Source organism: Lissotriton vulgaris, chromosome 11 (assembly GCF_964263255.1).
Source record: "Lissotriton vulgaris chromosome 11, aLisVul1.2, whole genome shotgun sequence".
Taxonomy (NCBI): Eukaryota; Metazoa; Chordata; class Amphibia; order Caudata; family Salamandridae; genus Lissotriton; species Lissotriton vulgaris.
The window spans coordinates 213,320,603-213,341,848 of NC_141699.1; the positions used below are offsets into that span (position 1 = coordinate 213,320,603).

General features: G+C 43.1%; 1 protein-coding gene across 7 annotated transcripts in view; it reads right to left on the bottom strand.

Annotated features, from left to right (window-relative positions):
* Positions 1-21,246, bottom strand: part of GIT2 (GIT ArfGAP 2) — an 855,235-nt gene that overhangs the window by 344,584 nt on the left and 489,405 nt on the right. For all 7 annotated transcript variants that reach the window (XM_086943130.1, XM_086943127.1, XM_086943126.1 and 4 more), the window contains exons 9-11: positions 13,872-13,923; positions 5,315-5,387; positions 2,335-2,432 (exon numbers count right to left, since the gene is read on the bottom strand). In XM_086943130.1, coding sequence (XP_086799256.1) covers positions 2,335-2,432; positions 5,315-5,387; positions 13,872-13,923 — 223 coding nt within the window. The remainder of the gene's footprint in view (positions 1-2,334; positions 2,433-5,314; positions 5,388-13,871; positions 13,924-21,246) is intronic.

Sequence of the window (21,246 nt, forward strand, 5' to 3'; positions counted from 1 at the left end):
GCGGTGCGAGCAGCGGACAGGCAGGAGGAGCGGCGGCTGAGGTAAGGGGACCCATGTCGGGGCAGACGGGGGTCAGGGCAGGCGGGGGACAGGACGGGCGGGGACCCGGGCTGCTGGACAATGTCGGGCGGGCGGGGGTCGGGGAAGCCTGTTTCTCCCGGACAAAGTCGGGACGGGCTGCTAGTTACTTAATATTTTAGAAGTTGCTGCTTTTCTTTTTAAATGTTTTTACTTTTAAGATTGATTTGTGTGTAAAAAGTTATATTTTTATCTCTTTTGTACTTTTTATGGTTGCAATAATGAGTGGTAATCGAATAAAAGTTTATGAAACTGAAACTGATATATATATTTTTTTATCTGAGGATATACTATATTAACCTCGGGTACGTAAACATGTCATGTGTGATATTTTTACAGTTTAACCTCAGAGGAGTGAATAAGCGTTTACAAGACTACTTTTTTCGATCCCTTAGAGTGCAACTGCGAATTACAGGTATTTGATAGAAGGAGGCACTGGTTCGCTGTGTCACTTGACACTGGGTTAGCATGCAGTTACACTAATATAATAGTTTCCTAATAATAATTTCATATCACACGTTGAATAGATGCTCCTTTTTGGAACACTAGCTTGTCTAAGATATGTTTCTCGCACATTAATCACTGAGTTTTTGCATGACTGTCTGGGAATATGGCACATTTGCCAAATGTTAATTTCACTGATTACTTACGAGGTTGAAGGCAACCAATACAGGATGCGCTACAAAGCACCAAAGCATGTAACATGGAAATTGTTTACGGTAAGAACAGCTCTAAAAATGTTAGGAAGCACATCATCATTAACTGCACCAATGAAATATTGATAACATTGATTGATGTGGACATCGGATACAATTCCTCGATTATGGATAGGCGAAACCTACAGGATTGTTTATGCTTGTGAGAGCTTTCAGTAGATGGGATTCCCTTTATTGAAGTCCTATTATAGGCCCTTTACAAAGCCTTCTTTAAGGTTCTTATGCCTGTTGACCTCTGACCTCTCTGTTCTGAACCATTTTGCTATATTCTGAGGAATCCTCCCCATCTTCCCCTAAAGCAAGGGTGTCCTTGGCTTTGATTTTCTGAAGCAAAAGTGATAACCTATCCCTCTATATCTTTTACGGTTTTAAAAGAAAAGGTACAACAGATATTACAGACTTCTACCTTATGAGAGAGGTGCAGGCAATATATGCAGTCCTTATCTGGATTCAAGGAATGCAGCCACTTCTTCCCACAGGTTCCACATGTTCTGAAAAGTTATTTTTTAGCAAGCTCTAAAAACTGGAGTAGAGTGATTTTCTCAACAGATGATCTAGTATTGATAATGTAGTCACAATTGTTAAAAGAAATCTCTACCGTTGTGAATATTTAAGTCAACTGAGCAGAGCTCAGGGGAGTACCCCTTCACACAGTGTGTGGTAGAAAATCTGAGGGATGGTAGTCTCTGAGAGGAGTGGTCTGCAGAGTGCTGCAGCCTGACAGGCTGGAGTTTGATTATTTTTTAATGATGTGACTAGGATGCTACCGTTGATGTTTTCTAGCCCTTCTAGGCTATTTTAGCATTTGACTGCTTTCTAGTTATACTGTGAGACTCCCACTTTAATGACCGGGAATGATTCAAGTATGTGAATCTATAAAAGATCCAATACTGGAGAAATTAATTACTCTTCTCCCACCATGCTCGTTTATTACCTATCTTGCTACAATTTTGCCATGTTGTCACTGTGAGGCGCTACCCACAGCACGGCCAACTGTAGCACCAGCCAAGATCACATATGACCCTGGTCAATCAGCTTGTAAGAAGGGCTACTGGTGAAGGATATGGTTATTCTGTTACTTGCTTAATACTGTCCAAGGGTCTCCCTATCAAGCCAGGCACAGAGCATCGGCCCACAAAGGTTTGCCCCACTCCTCTCTCACAGAGCAAAACTTGGATGAACAAGCTAGCACCAATCCGTGGCTGCCATTTTGTCTCTCCACTAGAGAAGGTGTGACTATAACTGCCTCAGACACAGCAACCACCACATTAGCATCAAGACATTGGAAGCAGATGATTGACAAGGATTTCTCACATCTTCATGGAGACTCTAGCCCAGCTCAGTGATAGAGATTGGTATCCTTCAGTAAATGATTTGCTTGAAAAGTCTGAGAAAGGAGTATCAATTCTGATCACCACTTGACTTCATCCCTTGCCTTTTAAATAATACTTTAGTTTTAGAGAGTCAATCCCACTTTGAAATGTTAACAAACCACTACAGGCATTCATTTTCAGATAAATATTAATTAAACAAAGCTCACCTGGTTCCTCGTTGACGAGTATTCTGGGTTTACCGGAAGAAAAGGAACAACTGTGGTTTCTGTTACCAAAGTACTGTGGTTCTGAGTTGCAAGCCATACTGTAATAGAAAACATAAACAAATGGTGCTTACATTTTTTTTAATCAAGTAAGGCATCCAACAAAAATAAGCAGCATTATACATCTATCTGTAATAACATACTAACCTAAGAATACGAGAAATTGATTCATTTTTATTTTAATCAGTGGTTATTGTTATCTACCATGGCCAACCATGGACACAGTAAAACCTGTGTCCATGGTAGGCCATGGCAGAACACCTTCAGAATGTACTTGATTTTTTAAAGAACAACATCAACACCTATTTTTAAAAAGCGCTAATTGTCTTTGGACTTTAACATTTCTAAATACAACAGCAATTGTGTTAAAAGAATTGTTTGAATAATGAACTGACATGGCATGACCTGAGGTTAAAGCTTACCGTGGGACACCACTGTCAGTGCTAGCATAAACTCTCTAAAATTACTCTTCATTGAAGCTGTGCCTTACATCACCTGTAGCCTCATGTCCAAACTAATATAGTCAGTCTTTCTTGCTTACTATGTATTAGAAAACTATGCTGAGCTAGGATGAAGAGCTGCTGGCATTTCATTTCCAAGGTAGGAACAATAAATGTATATCCTTAGACCTGGCCAATATTACTGCGATACAAACTACTTCTTGTCAAGGCCGTAGAAACTTGCTAATCTTTACAACAGAACCGGACCCTCTGACAGATACCATTGGTTCAGGGATAAATGCTATGTATGATAGCATTCACTGTATTTTGACCAACACATGGTCCTAAATTAAAAATAAAATTGAATTAATCGATTTCTTGGACAATCAGAGTAGACCTAGCATTTGTCACAGAACCTTGGACAGACTACATCTGGACCGGATTCATCACAGCTGTACTCCCAGGATACTTCCTGCTAAGACTAGATCGCCACACCTTGGGGGGTGAGCCTCAACAATAGAGCAGCCTCATCTTACTGGTACCTGCCCCGGACTGTGAAGCCCTTTCATTTAAAATCGAAATTTCTAAAAATCCATCATTGAACGGATTACTTATTTATCACACCCACCAGGCCCAAAAGCTACATTTGCGCAAAAGATTTGCTCACTATTAGAATCTTATCTCCAACTGGCAGATATAACTGTACTACCAGATTTCAACGTCCATCTGCAAGTCTCTGATAATAAAAACACAGAACATCTAATAGATACAATGGCCAGCATAAGCCTAACCCAACTGGTCAAGAAACCTACTCACAAAGCTGGCCATAACTTTGATGGGATGTTCTCCAATGATCCAGCCGTCTCAGTTACTGCCATACTACCTTTGATTTGGTCAGACCATAATGCCATAATATTTAATTTACGACTCACTAAAACGCTATCCTCCACCAAACAACTCATGCAACTAACCGAGCCTGGCACAAGCTGGAATCGTTGCAGCTCAAACATGTCCTATCTGGCACATTGCCCGATGTCCTAGAATACTTGGACAACGTCAGTGCAACTTTCAAAGCCCTCTGTATCCCCCACAAGGCCCTACATGACAGGTCCTGAATACTTCATAAACAGCCGTTAATCGGTATAAACCTGCTACAACTCTTCAGTCTGCTTTGGCTAAAATAAATCAGGATTCCTCGGTTTAAACTGGCCAACTGGAGAGGCAGGAGTTTCATTGGCTGTACCACTAAGCTAGGGAACAGCCTTTCACTATATCTAAAATCGCAGACCACCCGGCTTAGGGTTAGGAAAGACATAAAAACGTAGCTTTTTACAAATTATTCCCACAGCACGGACTTCTGTAACTTAGTTTCCCACAGCAGACCTATACATTCACAGCACAAAGATATTGTATGGCATTCACGCGCTTTACAACAAAAAAACACATTAACCTGACCCCATCTTCCAGCTCGTTACGGACACTGTTGTAGTGTTTTTTGTTGCCACTGAACTAATTTCACCAACACCTGAAATCAATGATTTGTAAGTAAAATAGTCGGACTGGAGACAGTGTCTTTAATGGACTGGGGTGAGGTGGTCAACTAATCCTCAAGTCTTATCATACTTTATAATAATAAAAATGATTTTTAGCATTTGTTTTAGATTTCTTTCCCTCTTGTCTTTCACAAAGACCATTATCACCTTGCTCTATCTGTTTCACATTACTGAGCATACATTAGTTATTGTGTTATTTTTATGAAAAAAACCCTACTAACACTAACCTAAATATTTAGGGGGAGCAGAATAAAGTGAAAAGGGTGAATGCATATTATTTCCCCAAAAAGTATTATACGTAGCATAGTCATTGGAAAATTATTTAACATTCTGGGTTCGTTAAATTAGTACTATTTCCCTCCGGGGGATAATTCTCAGTTTGTTGCTACAGGCTGTTGGCAAGAGATGTCAGTATGATGGGATCAGTGTGAATAATCCCAGGCTGAAATATGTCAGAAATGTGGCAACAGTGTTCAACCATGCTATGTTAACTTCATTTGAAACCATTAAAAAAAGAGTGACATCTTCTTACAATTATGTTGACCAAGCTAGTAATGAATACAAAAAAACTCCAACACAACCAGTTTGCTAAACAAAATCTTCAACGGCCAAAATAATGTTTGCTACTAATTCTTTGAACTGAAAAGGAACCTACAATCGCCCCAACTATGCTTCCTAAAGTATTTATTCTAAAGGCTTTACAGTAGCGGAAACCAGCTTAAGCAACTTCATATGTCTCTCCACAGATGGATACTGAATGCCTTAAGCAAAATTGGCAGGCACAAACAGCTGTGCAAAAAGATGTTCTTAAAAAAAAGCTGAACAAAGGTATTTTAAAACCGTAATGACAGTAATAACTTCCATATTATATTCAAAGAAGAAGGCTTAAGCAGCATACTGCCACCAGAAACAAGTAAAAAAAGGAATTACCTGCATCAGTCTCCCGCCTGTCAACCTCATCATACACATCCATGGCTAGTTCTTCGAACAAGTGATTACTCAACTAAAACATAAAATAAGCAAATAACAGATTATGTATTGAAGAAGTTTCAATTGTTCAATAGTTATTAAAGAATTATTTCAACTTCTTGATGTGTTATGAACAAAGTCCTCTGGTATATATTACACAAGTAGATATATTGATCTTAAAGAGCCTGATTAACACCTTTTGGATACGGCTATCCCAAAGAATATTTAATGGAAAGCTAAGGATTAAATTGATTTACAGTTAGCAAAATGAAACAGGCAGTCCGAGAAAGCCTGGCAAAGCATCCTGCCCTTTATCTTTGAACCACAAGCCTCCCCCCCCCACTCTATTACACCAGCGGCACACCTCTACCTTAGCAGAGGCCTATGTAAGCATGGGGTAGTCAAAAAGACATAGGAACAGCAGAAGGGCTTCGATAATCTGGAACCATTTCCATATTGTTGGCTATGTGCCGACATTCCGGTGAAACAATTAAAATCCCTAGTCAATTTATCTCGGCAACTAGCTTTTAGTCATTCCCACCAAAGCATCAACTGTAAAATCTGTAGTGACACTAAAGCTATGGTGCATGCTACATGCTGGTTACAGAGGAACAGCTGAAGTCACCAGAGGATGCTGGCCAAACATGTGGTGGATAAAGTCATAAGCCTTAAGAAAATGCCACAGGATAAGTGGGTGGCTACAGGCTTTGAAACAACCCTAGTTCTAGCCAATGAAAAAGGTTTAAATTGATGTAAAAATGAAAGCACCTCTTAGGATTCCATAGCTTTATATAATAGGACATATTTGACCTTCATCTAGTCCTCACCAAGTCTTAACAGTAGATAAACCCCAACCTCTTGTGCAAAATAACATAAAAGCGGCCAGGGTGACTGACTCCGGAATCTGGGGATCACGGTTCGATCCCCAGGGCCGGCGGCAGATTAGCCCAGCACCCTGTGACTCTGGGCAATAGCTTGCTTAATCTTCCAGACGGCCCCCAGCGCCTAGAGACCCTTACGGGTGATTGTGCGCTTTACAAATGTGGATTATTATTATTACTTCGTCATTTATTTGAAAAATAATAATTAACATCATGTGGGAGAAATTCTGGACCTCTTGACACGACGGCTTAAGCTTGGTGACTTACTGAGGTGTTTGCATATGCTCACCTTTCTTTGTACCGGTCATACCATCTCAATGGGGTTGAGGTTTGAACTTGGTCTTTCAAAATTCCTGATTCTTTTCTTTCTCAGCCATTCAGTAGTACACGTTTTGCATCACTGCCCTGTTTCTTAATACACTTTTAGTTTAGATGTATCTGTGGGACAGGTAGTCTCAAATTTTCTTCTAGGACACAAAGGTATAAAGGGAAATTCAAGGTAGGCACAATGATTGTGAGGTGTAAAGGTCCTGCGCCTCAAAGAGGAGGCTTAAAACACAACTTCTCCACCAACGTAATTGTAGGATGCTATGAGTGATGATGTGTGGAATCTGGTTTTAGCCAAACACGTCACTGAGCATTACCACCAAAGAAGTCAACTTTGACCTCATCTGTCCAACACACATTGCTGCACACTGTGAAACAATGTTTGTTAGAAAGAAGAGTTTCTTCTCTTTGCTAAATCTTTCACGAAAGCTTCACTTGTTTAGTATTTTCCTAATTCCTGGAATATTAATGCTAACATTTAGCAGATTGGCAAAGATTTGTGGATCCCTGCATGTAGCTTTGGCGTTCCTTGTGATCTCTTGAAGCATCATACAATCTGGTCATGGGAGGAATTTGCCGGCACGTTGACTCACGGGTAGACTGGCAACCATCATGATCTTCCCCTATTTGTAAAATGTCTTACTCACAGAGGAATAATGGACGTCATATTGTTTTGAAATGGCTTTATAACCCTTTTAAATCCAGTGAGCAGCAACTACCACACATCTTTTAATCCAGGTATATGTGTTACCACGTACCTGAATGTTCATCCAAAATGACAAAGATTTTATATGGAGTAGTATGAAAGCCTAATACTTCACATTAGACTTCTGAAAGTTGGCTAACATATATGTTGAATGAATAATGACAAAGTGAAATGGGTTTTGTCAAATGAGGTTAGATGTATCTACTGTTAGGACTCGGTGTGGATTAAAAGAAAGTCATAAGTATTAATACGCAAGACTATATAATGTTAAGATGATGTACTTTCTTTTTCCACATCACTGAAGGTTGGTAGGTGCTCACAGTAGAAGGTTCAGCTTTGCTTTTGCTGGGTACATTTAGTTCATTGAGTTTGTTGTACAGGAGAAAAGAGATAGAATATGGTGTTGCATATATAACAGATGTCCTCATTTCGCTCTACATATTTAGAACAAAACAACCAGTCTGCCACTAACTATGGGATGAGGTAAATGTGTACTGAAATGTGATTTTATTTAAGTGTGGTTTTCATTTTGTAAAAACAAAAAGCATAAAAACATACTGAAAATGGTCAAGTATTTGCTTATATTTAGCTAAACCGAAGTACTCTACTCGTATCCTGCCTTGAAACATCAGCAGATCATAAGACTGCAGTGGGTATGGTTGGTGCTACTTGTTGCTGACTTTGTAAGTCTCAAAAGTGTCTTTTGTTTCCTCTAGTGATACTTTATTCAGGCCACTTGCTTATGCTTTTTATCAATTTTTCTACAGGTATTCCCCTCCTTCAAACCTAAATTTCAGGGTCTTCAATTCACTTGAGTGGCTCTTTGCTGTGTTCCAAGCTTCGTCCTCAAGGACTTGCAACCTCTTTCTCTGCTATATAGGTCTTTCCCATGGCATTCAGGTAAACTGCAACAGGGTTAAGGGTGCCTTCCTTTGGTTTGGTATTTAAGCCTGGAACCTCTGGGTCCTCGCCAACGTGACCACAAGCATGTAATGGACTAACAGTACAGCGGAGCAGAACTCAGCAGAATCTCGTAGAGTTTTTAGGCAACCCTGCAGAATTCTGAGTACAACTCCACAAGGTATGCCCACACCTACATGAAAAGGTGATCCCTACACCATAAATGTTTTGCAGAGAAGGGAGGATGGGAGTGTCAGTAAGGAATCTGCAGCTAGATAGATTTTTGACCAGATAAGGCATTCCAAAAGGTAAGAAACTTGTTAATCTGATAAACTTCTAGCCGCAGATTCCTTACCTTAGAATATATACCCAAACAATACCTACCCAGAGGTAGTACTGCAAAACCAATTAGATTAAAAAGTCCAGCCCACAAGCCCTCGAGGGGCTGCTTCTTGGCCAGTGCGTAGCAGATTTTAATGCACAGGACAAACCATTGTGATATGGATTTGTTCTGTATTGCCTTCTGTTTTTTTGCTCCCACATAGCGCATGAAGAGTTTATCGTGCATCCAGAATTCTCTTGTGTGGCCAAGGTAGAACAGCACAGCTCCTTTGGGGTCCAGACAGTGGAGAGATGAGGTGGATCAAAGAACGTAGGCTGGGATTTGTTCTAGTCTACATGGAATGGAGTTACATCTTTGAAAAGGAAGGAGGCATGTGTCCATAGAACCAGCTGGCCTCGATAATAAGTGGTGCAGGGAATTTGCCGACACTCCTGGACGATGGTATGGCCATTAATAAGGTAGTCTTTACAGTCACGAGCCTAAGAAGGGAACTGTTGAGAGGCTCAAATGGTGTCCACATGACAAAAGTGAGGACTAAAATGAATGTCCCCTGAGGCATTGTGAATGAAGTAGGGGGAAACATATGTTGTAGCTCTAAAGAAATTAGCCACTACTGGCGACTTAAAGAGAGGGTTGGTCCAGCAACTGCAAAAATACTGAGATGGCAGAAAGGTAATCCTGAACTGTGTCCAGAGCACAGCCCTGCTGAGCCAAAGATAATGCAAACCATAAACTTGAGCTGGGGATACAGAAAGGGGTTCAATGATGAGGGTACACAACATGGCACAAACGTGTCTCAATGGCAGGTGTATACCGACTTGTTTGAGGGCCGTCTGGCTCCCAGAATAACATTACAGACTTCAGCAGAAAAGTCGAAACTGTCAAACTTTGCCCCTCAATCTCCATCGAGAGGTGGAGGTGCGGGTGCAGGACCTTTCCATGTAGCTGCCAGACGAGATCCTCTCAAAGAAACAGCCTGACTGGAGGACCAATGGTCATGTTTAACAGCTCAGGATACCAGTCTATCAGTGCCCAATCCAGGGCCACAAGAATGACTTGGGCCCAGTTGTTTCTGACCTTCGAGAACTCTAGGTAGAAGTAGTATAGGCAGAAAAGTATAGAGAAGGCAGGAACTCCAATCAAGACTAAAATCGCCTCTGAGTGAGTCGCCTGGGAAACTTCAGTGTGTAATACTGCTGACATTGTACGTTCCTGCTGGTGGCAAACAGATCTAACCAAGGCTCTCCCCACTGCTGAAAGAAGCCATGCACTACCGCTGGATGGAGAACCCATTAGTGATCCGCAAAGCATCTTTAGCTGTGTTTGTCCAACCTGGTGTTCAGAGAACCCACAAGGTGTTGAAGAACCAGGGAAATGCCTTGACATTCAAGCCATGTCCAGAGATGCAGGGCCTCTTGACAAAGGGTCCAAGTCCCACCCCGTCTGGTTTGTTTCAGTACCACATAGCAGTGGTGTTGTCCGTGAACACCTGCACCAGTCCTACCCTCGATAGAAGGAAAAAAGCCTTTCAGTGCCAAGAGAATTGCCCAAATCTGGTGGATGGGGAGCTCTGACTTCATCGGAGACTAGAGGCCTTTGATCACGACCTCTTCTAAGTGGCCGCTCCAGCCCAGGTGTGATGGATATGGGACCACCGTGCGCTCTAGTTTTGGAAGGGGGAGGGGTCTGCTGTTAACCCAATCACTGTTTATTAGCTACCACTGCTAATCTTGCGCAGTTCCATCCAAGATCTGGACCATGTCGAAGAGATTCCCCTGATACTGTGCCCACTGGGACTTCAAGTCCCAATGCAGAGCCCTCATATGCCAATGGGCATGTATCAGGATGCTGGAGGCCATGAGGCTCAACTACCTCAAATTCAGTCTCATCGAAATCCAGGATGGAGACAAACATCGGAATCATAGCCTGTAATATCCTTGACTTGCTGTTCAGAAGAATGGGTCTGAAACTGCACTGTGTCCAGAATGGCTCTGATAAAAGGTAGCACCTGAGAGAGTCAGGTGCTACTTCTTCATGCTGATAGCGAACCCCAGTGATTGCAGAAGGTTCACTGAACTCTGAAAGTGGGAGAAAAGCCCACCTTCAACAGCCAATCATCGAGGTAGTGAAAGGCTGGAATCCCTGACCTTTGCAGACGAGTTGCAGCCACTTTTGTGAACACCCGAGGGGTGCTGGTAAGGCCAAAGGAGAGCATGGCAAAGTAAAAAAATGCTCTTAAAGCACCATGAACCGCAGATTATGTCTGTGGGCAGACAGGACAGGGATGTGGAAATATGCGTTCTTTAAGTCCAACGCTGTCATCCAGTCTCCCGGGTCAAGAGCAGACAAAACTTGCGCGAGCGTGAGCATTCTGAATTTCTCTTTCCTTAAGAAGAGGTTGAGAAGGCACAAATCTAGGATAGGACAGAGATCCCCATCCTTCTTTGGCACTGGAAAATAGTAAGAATAGCAACCACGACCTGCTTCTGATGCAGGCAACTTCTGTATGGCTGCCTAGGCCAAGAGAGCCTGCACTTCTTGACAAAGCAAGGAGACAGGGTCCTCTATCATCCAATAGTAAAGCTGGTGGGGAAGAATCACAAAAGGGAGGGAGTAGCCCCTTTTGCCTATCTGTAATACACAACTGTCTGATGTTACGGACCACCAGTGGGGGAGGTGCTGACTTATCATGCCACCAACTGGGTGCCCATAATGGTCCGAGTGTGAACAAAAGAGGTTTGGAGGCAGCGTCGGCTGAGGGGGGTACTGGACTGACATAACCGCTGGACACCTGTCCCATGTGGTCTGTGGGAATTACGCCCTCTGCTACAAAAAGGCTAGGAAGCCTGCTGGACGAGGTGGTTTTGAGGGTAGGGGCGCAATGGAAGATTCCTTCCATAGTCACCAACAGGGCAGAAAGAGGATTGGGGTTGTTGATGGGCCATGGACAAGCCCAAGGACCTGGCTGTAGCTCTGCTGTCCTTGTATCACTCCAGCACTGAATCCAACTCGTCCATGCGAGAACCATCAAAGGGAATGTCCATGAAGAAAACCTGGACATCCCCTGAAAAACCAGATGTTCTCTACCAGCAGTGGTGCTGTAAGGCCGATGATGACATTGCTCTACCTAGCGAGGCAGTCATGTCAAGTCCACATCTGATGGAGAACTTTGCTGCATCTCTCCCATCTGCAACTGCATGAGAGAGTATGGCCCAGGCCTCCGCCAGGAACATAGGCAGCACTTGAACCAAAGAGTATAGTAATAGGCATGCAGTGTTCACTGACTGCAGTGCCAGGCTGATGGAAGAGAACACTTTTATTACTGAAGTTGTCCAGCCTCTTGGATTCTCAATCCGGTGGAGTGGTAGGGAAAGTGCCGAGTGGGTAAGGGATGAGGTGGACTGGACCACAAATCTCTCTGGGATGGGATGCTGGGTAAGGAAACTGGGGTCCCCAAGAGCGGGGTGATGGGGACAGGCAATCAGCCTATTATTAGTGGGCCCCAGTGCAGGGCTTTGACCAAGCCCCAAGTAGGACATCCGTAAGGGCTTCATTGAATGGGAGAAGAGGTTCATAAGGGGAAACTCCCAGCTGAAGCACCTCCTAATGTTGACTGCCACTGTGGGCAACTGAAGGTCCAAAACCTCAGCTGCTCAACGCACCACCTTAACAAAAGAGGCTCCCTCCTCTGTAGTAACGGTAGTAGGAGGAGAGACTAGTCAAGTGCCGGTTGAGGTGTCTATCCCACTTGCCTTTAAAAGTTCCTCATACTAGTTGTCCTGTTCCTGCTCTTCTTTAGGGAACTAGAAACCGTAAGGGCCCCTAGACCCTTCCCACTCATCTTACTCTCAATGTAGATCAAATAAATAGCGACTGACAGTCTCCTTGTCAGAGTTTGGAATAATGTTGGGGAGGTGCCGCCTAGGGGCGTTGGCACTGGAGCGGGCATCGAGGAAGGTTTTGGCCTTGGTGATGGCTCTGCTCCAGATCCAACTAGGTATCCATGGGGCCTGAGTCGCACTGAGGGTGAACCTATTGGCGTGGATTCAGTAGGAGCCCCTCCAGCACCCTTGGGAACCAAAGGCGCTCCAGAGGGGTCAGGCCGCCTACATACGAGGAGAATGACCTCAGAAAACTCTTTCAGCTGAGTGGGTAGTCGCTCTGGCTATGGGAAAACCTGGCAAGCACAGAGCGGAACCGGATTCAGGTTCTGCCGAAATTCTCATGTCTTGTCAGAAGACTTCATCGGACGCAGTTACACTTAAGATCTCTTTGACTTTGGTATTGATATTGTGTTTGTGGGAATTACCTGACGATTTTGAGAGAGACGATGACTGTAGGAAAGGGCTCTGCGGACAGTCTCTGGCCCTTCCGCCCAAATGGGACCACTTATTATTTAGTGGAGTTGACCAATGTCGAACGGCGAGGAACTTGAGGAAGTGCTTATTCAGTGCCTATCTAGCACAGAGAGGAAAAAACTGACGTCACTGCATCAAGGTGGCGCCTACATAGCTACTTTGCCAGTGGCTTCCAACACCACATGGAGTCGAATAACATTACTTACCAGCGCGCAGATGTACTATTTGAAACTTTTCGTGATCCCTTCTGGCCTCTGGGGTTTTAAAAAAATATAAGGAATCTGCAGCTAGAAGTCTCTATAAGATGCTAAGAACTAAGCAGAAAAAACAACAACAAAAAAGTAGAAATGATTCTCAAGTGAGACCATGCAAAATTGTGTTCTCATCCATGCAGGACTTCTTTCCACGACATGAGAAACATTTCTTAAGAGGCATCAGTATAGTTTGTTACTGCAATTTAGAAGTCTACGTTAATGGAGGCAACAATTAAAACTCAATAGATCTTTTTGTCATACCCAAAAGGTGGAAGAAAAAAACATAGGTTTTACTTTAAATAATGCAGCCAGATCTCTGTACTGGGGTGAATGTATGACATTGTTCTGCATTCTGTGCATCAACTGTGGTTTTTGCATTTGTCACCCAGAGTGGGATGGGTATGCTCAGACGCGAGTCCCATGCACTCCACACCACTGGATTCAAGGAAGCCGGGCTGAAGACGGATGGAATGCCAGAAACTGGTCCTCGGAAGCTTGTTTCCGGGCAAGGGAAGGCATGGCTTGGCAGTTTGGGCTGGACTGTTCCCATGAGGCACAAGGTCAGACTGATTTGCATATGGTTATGTCTGAACTGGGGTGGTGTGGAGTGCAAAAAAACGATGGATTCAGGCCCAGATCTCTGTACTGGGGTGAATGTATGACATTGTTCTGCATTCTGTCCATCAACTGTGGTTTTTGCATTTGTCAGAGAGTATGGTACCATGCATTACAAAACTAGTCACACTTACTGACTGAAGTTTCTTCTTGGCAGCTTTTGCTAACTCCGACAAATCCAGACTGCTGTAACAACAAAATGCAACATTTTAATTACAACACAGGTTAAATTCTATTAAAAATGAAAACACAAACACCCTATTCTGCGTATATTTAATAATTAAGAATCTATGAATTGTTTACTAAATTTGATGTATTAACTATAGGAAATAAGTGCACATCTTCACAAAAAAACTATAGCATTGCAAGAAAGAATGAGAAAAGATACAATCTTCTACTTCAATAACGTGAAACAAATCGGTCTTGTTTAGCTGTTCTGCTTCCTAATATTAAAGAACCAACTCGAACAAACAGTTTAAGAGCCTATAAAAAACAACTATGAGCAATATCTTCATGCATTCATATGGAGACCCTAAGTGTGGGAAGTCAGTAGAGTACTGCACCCTTGAAAGTAGTGTTACTGCTTACAACGGCTAAAATAGATTTGTGATCACTAGTCAATCCTCCCCACGTGACTTACTTCTACTTTATAACCACCATTCAAGGGATACTGAAGTATGTATAGAAATTGAAAAAAACCTATAGCATTAGGTCAGGAATTTTATTAGAAATAACAAGTTAGAAATCCACAACTTGCATTCTTAACTGTGGTCTTTACTTTGTAATTAGGATTCTCATTCCCACTTTAAAGATCTGATTGCAAATGAGAATTCACATTGTTTAATATTCTATTTAAAGCCTATGTGGCACTTCATCGCAATACATCACAGTGCTGCGATCCATCAAGGCCAGAACTATTTTATGTGGAGGAAACTTAAATGTAGTATGACATAAGACAGTCAATAAGCTACTGATATCAACGACAGTGTTTTAAAGACCTATTTGCTTTACACCAGATAAAGAGATAGGATAGTGACAGGTAAGCAGAATGACTGGATTAGCTGATAGGATAACGCAAGAGCAAGATGATGGGGGACAGAAGGTGGGGGTGATCAAAGTGCAAGAAGGCCCAAGGTACACAGTATCAATTAAAAGGGGGCAGATGGGGATGGATACAACATGCCCTGGTGATAAAAGTAACCTGTGACAGTGATGTTGAGCTACAATAAGGTAAATGCCCTTGGTGTACTATACCTACAAATAAACAAAGGAAGAGTGTCCGTCAGGGAGGGGTACAAAGTGGTTGTAGCACGTGAAGTCTGAGGCCAGTTGTAAGTGGTCAGATGATAAGACCAATTTCAAGAAAAAATGCAAGATTTTTTCAGGAAACCCTCACTCACCCTAGTGGTGACATGCTTCATCATCGGGTCCACCGGGAGAGATCGAGTACCTCCCCGGTGTGCTACGACGCCAGGAGACTGCGGAGCAGGTTCTTGTGAGGGTGAAGAGTGAAAAAGTATAGTGAGATTAAAAATGTCTAAGGTTGTACCAAAAAATCATTTATTAGCTGGTCAACCTGACATGGTAAAAACTTGCTATGTGTAGGGAAAACTAACCAAATAAAATATACTGGTGTTTCCCTTTTACCTTTCTCTAAAAGGGAAACACCAGTATATTTTATTTGGTTAGTTTTCCCTACACATAGCAAGTTTTTACCATGTCAGGTTGACCAGCTAATAAATGATTTTTTGGTACAACCTTAGACATTTTTAATCTCACTATACTTTTTCACTCTTCACCCTCACAAGAACCTGCTCCGCAGTCTCTTGGCGTCGTAGCACACCGGGGAGGTACTCGATCTCTCCCGGTGGACCCGATGATGAAGCATGTCACCACTAGGGTGAGTGAGGGTTTCCTGAAAAAATCTTGCATTTTTTCTTGAAATTGGTCTTATCATCTGACCACTTACAACTGGCCTCAGACTTCACGTGCTACAACCACTTTGTACCCCTCCCTGACGGACACTCTTCCTTTATTTATTGGTTATACTGACTGGGGACCAAGAGTGCCCTATAACCCTTTCTCTCTCTTTGTTGGTATATACTTAGCTGCACACAGCAGGGAGAGACTCTCCTCCACACATATATTTTTTTGAGATACAATTACTTGTATCTATCAAGAGAAAAGATGGCTAACTTGGGACTCACATACTCCACAGAGGAGATAGATGAATTATTGGCAGATCCTAACATATTTGCAGATCCAGCAATATCTCAAGCAATTTCACATACAGCTGAATGGGAACAACTGACTGAACTTAAACGTGACAGAATAAGGACCATACTTCATGGTACAATACTTAAACAATATCTCACTTCCAACTCAGCCCCTAAAGGGCTTTTGGTCACAAACGCTCCCAGGATCTTTCTAAATGATGCTACGTTTAGAAGAGACTGGGCCATGATTGCATGGCATTGTACTAGAGATTGGCTAGTGCTAATCATAAAAACAGCACTTCACCTATCCGAAAATCTACAGATAGAAATCCAACAAACAGAAGCCCAGTATAAAGCCACAATAACGGGTTATAAGAAAAAGTTGGATGAAATAAACAAAGACCTCACAGAATACAAGGACAATCTCATGCAGGCAAAACTAACCAAATTCCAAAAAGACCTTAAAAAATTCAAATGTGAAAGTGTGTACTCCTACTCCGACCCAAATTACAGTGTTCCTAAAAAGGACACCAGTAAATCAGATGACTCAGACAGTCACTCCTCAAGTGGGAGTACTACGAGTAATCAAAGTCCTAGACAAAAAGGACGAAGAGGAGGGAGGGGTAGATTCAACTACCCGAATCAACAACCGAGATGGCAAAATTATGGTCATCCAAACAATGGCCCTACACCATTTTTCTATCATCAACCCCAGTTCCCCATGATGAACTGGAACCCATATATGCACCCTCAATTTCCCCTAAACCATCCACCCATGCCTTTTTTAGGGAGAGGCGGGAGGGGACGGGGACGGAACAGAGGCAACACGCAAGTAACCTGGGAAGACGAAGATGCAGTGGGGAAGCACACCCGCAGCAGAACAGCAACAGCCAGCACGAGCGCAATATAAGTCTTGTGACTAATCTTTCGAAAAAAGTCCTAACCCCAGAGGAGACCAAAGTCCTGTAAAAAGGTCTAGGCTTTTTCCCTACCTCTCGTCCTGACAAATTCCAACTACATTGTGAACTCTCACAATTCTTCAGGAAACTTAAATTAAAGGCTTTTTTTTAATCCAAAGACCAGCCCTCAACAGATGAACAATAGTTCGATACCAACTTTAGACCTAAATCCACCTTCATGCCACCACCACACACAATACCTGCAGCAATCATTGCTTTTGAACAGACTGTTATGAAACATCTGGAAACCACGGAAGACCCCAAGCGGTTTAATAATTTCACGGCTGCAGAACATAAAGCCCTGGAAAGCCTAAAAAATGACAGAGAAATTACCATAAAACCAGCCGACAAGGGCGGTGGGATTGTCATTCAGGATACCTCTGAATATGACAAAGTGTGCATGACACTCTTGGATGATAGGACTAATTACTTGCCCCTCTCCACAGATCCGACTACAGAAATGAAAGCACGCATAGCAACTTTTGTACGTGAAGCGGAGACCAATGAGCATATCTCCCCACATGAAGCTGCATACTTAATGGCAGGGGGTCCGACTATTCCCTACTTTTACACGCTGCCAAAAACACATAAAAATGTGTTACCATCTCCAGGTCGGCCAATTGTGTCGGGGATCGGTTCAGTATTGGAACCATTATCTACATTTTGCGATCACTATCTGAAACCGCTAGTGCAGAACTCTAGTACCTACCTAAAGGACACAAAAAGCTTACTCAGACTACTCAATGAGATCTCGTTTGTACAAAACTCTGTCATACTGGTCACCATGGACATAGAGAGTCTGTACACCAGCATCCCCCAGGAAGAAACACTACGGGTACTGGCTGAAGCATTAGACACAGTCAATTGGGAGTACACCACCCCCAAGGAATTCATTTTGAAATGTGCAAGGATGGCACTTAGAGAAAATTATTTCGAATATAAAGGACAACTGTACCTCCAATGCACGGGGACTTCAATGGGGAGCACTTTCGCTCCCAGCATAGCGGGGTTGTACGTGTACGATTTTGAAACCAAACACATCTTACCGACAACAAACCCCTTTGCCTCCTCCATAGGATTATGGAGGAGGTACATTGATGACATTCTCTTACTGTGGACAGGGACTGAAGATAGTCTCTTACAGTTCCTAAGCTGGGTGAATACCCTTGACCCTTACCTGAGATTCACCCACAATCACAGCAGAGAATCGATCGTCTTCCTTGATGTAGTGATCAAGATCGAGGGAACATCTCTCACTACCGTGACCCATCACAAACCCACAGCAAAAAATAATCATTTGGGGTTCAGCAGTTTCCACCCAAGACCTCTATGCGAAAATTTGCCCTATGGACAATTCCTTCGCTTAAGAAGGAATTGTAGTAACATCATTGACTACAAAGTCCAGGCCAAAGAACTGACTGAAAAATTGAAACAAAGAGGATACCCGCAAGGACTTCTTAACAAAGGCCAGACCAGGGCACGCAACCAACCCCGCGATGCCCTCCTTGAGGAGAATGTGAAGACAACCACAGAGGTGCCACTCACATGTGTAACCACCTACAGCACCCTCTCAGACACAGTCAAGAAATCAATTAACAAGAATTGGAGAACAATCACAAGTAGCATGAGCAATTGGGAGAAACCCCTTTTCTTCTTCAAAAAGGGCAGGAGCCTAAAAGACGCCTTGGTACATACAAGACCATTACCAATTTTAACACCAGCTACCCTCACTAGGTCTGTCACAGAACCCTGGCACTTGCCTCCAATTACTGGTCATTTCCCTTGCACGGATTGTAGTGTTTGCCATCTTACCACCAACACTAAACAACTTCATTTAGAACCCGGTAAAGTGTGGATTCAGAAATCTCATACAAGCTGTAACTCTGCCAATGTCATCTATCTGATCACTTGCCCCTGCGCGAAACGCTATGTGGATATGACTACCCGAAAAGTAAAAACACGCATTGGCGAACACCGTAGCAACATCCGTTGCAAAAAAGTCACCACCAAACTCAGTGAACATTACTTGCAGGCTAATCATACCCCCAATGATATGACCTGGACAGTGATCGAGCAGGTCAGCACACTGAGAAACAAAGACAGCATTCTGTTTGAGAAAGAACAGCGCTGGGTATATAGACTCAGCACTCATATCCATGGGCTGAATGATCAAATCCCTTGGACCAGTGTCTTAAAAAATTAACTGATTACGAGTCATGATTTTCATTCCCTCTACTTTAATGTACCTTGAGTCATGGCCAATCCCAGCACCCTGTTAATCATGTTCGCTGAAACCACAAGACCACATTGGCCTTGGATTACCATCTACTGTCTAGCCATGTGGTATATCTTTGCTAATATCACATCTGACTATCTCTGCCACAAACCAGTCAGATTCCCTTTATCATATCCTCTCTGGTCTAAACACTCTTGCCACCAGAATTTATGTAGCCAAAACACCGGCAAATTGCTGTCTAAATACCTGTCCAATAACTGCAAATAGCTTTTAAAATCACGGTATCTATTTTCACATCCACGAGGGCTTGTGTTCCAAGCCTCGCTCCCATCCCGCGATCAAATCCCACCTCTCGCGGGATTACGCGACTTGCACTCCAAGCCTCTTTTTGGTTACTGGCCTCCGATTGGCCCGAGCTCTGCTTCCACTCTCATAACACCGGGCTCGCCCTTCGCTCAGGATCTACGAGATCCAGCGAGGGAACAGCTAGGTGCCGAGAGGGTGCAGAGCGTTGCGGGCGTAAGGAACTTCTCATCGGACCTCTCCAATGACGATAAGTCGTGTGATTGATATCATGCCATACCTTTAATTCCTCTGTGTGTGTTTTTGTGTTTCCCTTCCCAAATAGGGTGTGCCATTGTCGCTCCCACCCCCCTCCAGAGTTCTATGGGGCGTGGCTCATTTCTCTGCAAGTGAGGATAATTTCCTTTTCACGCTTTGTGTTTTGTGTGCTTGAACAATTAACGAGTCACGGCCAGCAGAGTTACGGTAATACATACCGGAGCCCTGCCTTTTCGTTCTTCACCTCGGGGACCACCTCCCCGCCGCCCTATTGTAGGTAGCCATTTATCAACGGGTAGCCACTTTTGGCCTCCCGCACGGATGGACTTAACACTGTAAGTCTCCATTTACCATCCTGTTGCCGTATTTACTACATGCAACAGACCGCGCTGGATTACACTTTTCAGTGCTAGTTGAGGCCCCTCCACCCCGGATTATGGCACAACTTCAACTACGCATCCCATGCATACCGGCCACGGCCTTTGATAGGTATGCCAGCACGTGTCACGCCACAAAGTTGCATTTATTGCCACTGAAAATGATTAATAATCATTGATTTTATGTTCTTTGTCTGTGTATCTGTTTGTCTCATTTTTATTTCCACAGACTTCTAGGTTCCTCGTAACAGAGGTAAATCCCCAAACTTACTAGTTTGTTCATTTTTTGCACCTTTTTACACATAGTGCTATTTTTAACTTTCACAACCTTTGGCAGGGTGGGCCTTAGCGCGCCCTCTCCTGTCAAGGGGACACTCGCAAACTGGTCCTGAAGAAAGCCCTGTAAAGTCACACATATCACGGGCAGAAACATGTTAAAGACCTTTCTCTAAAAGGGAAACACCAGTATATTTTATTTGGTTAGTTTTCCCTACACATAGCAAGTTTTTACCATGTCAGGTTGACCAGCTAATAAATGATTTTTTGGTACAACCTTAGACATTTTTAATCTCACTATACTTTTTCACTCTTCACCCTCACAAGAACCTGCTCCGCAGTCTGCTGGCGTCGTAGCACACCGGGGAGGTACTCGATCTCTCCCGGTGGACCCGATGATGAAGCATGTCACCACTAGGGTGAGTGAGGGTTTCCTGAAAAAATCTTGCATTTTTTCTTGAAATTGGTCTTATCATCTGACCACTTACAACTGGCCTCAGACTTCACGTGCTACAACCACTTTGTACCCCTCCCTGACGGACACTCTTTCTTTGTTTATTTGTTATACTGACTGGGGACCAAGAGTGCCCTATAACCCTTTCTCTCTCTTTGTTGGTATGTACTATACCTACAGATTCTTCAACGTACACAATAGTGGTTGAAGGCAGTAATATGATTTAAAGAAATGTCAGTACAAGGTATCAAGTATGGGGAATAATAAGATTTATGGGAGACCTTGTATCTACTATGTGATTTGTTGGACAAAAAAATGAAAAACGTAAAAATTTGTAATTTGTATGATATAATTGGGGAATAGCAACTGCAACCATTGACCATTGTCGATATAACTCACAGGAGGCGATTTCTAGTTAAAAGAGAGACTA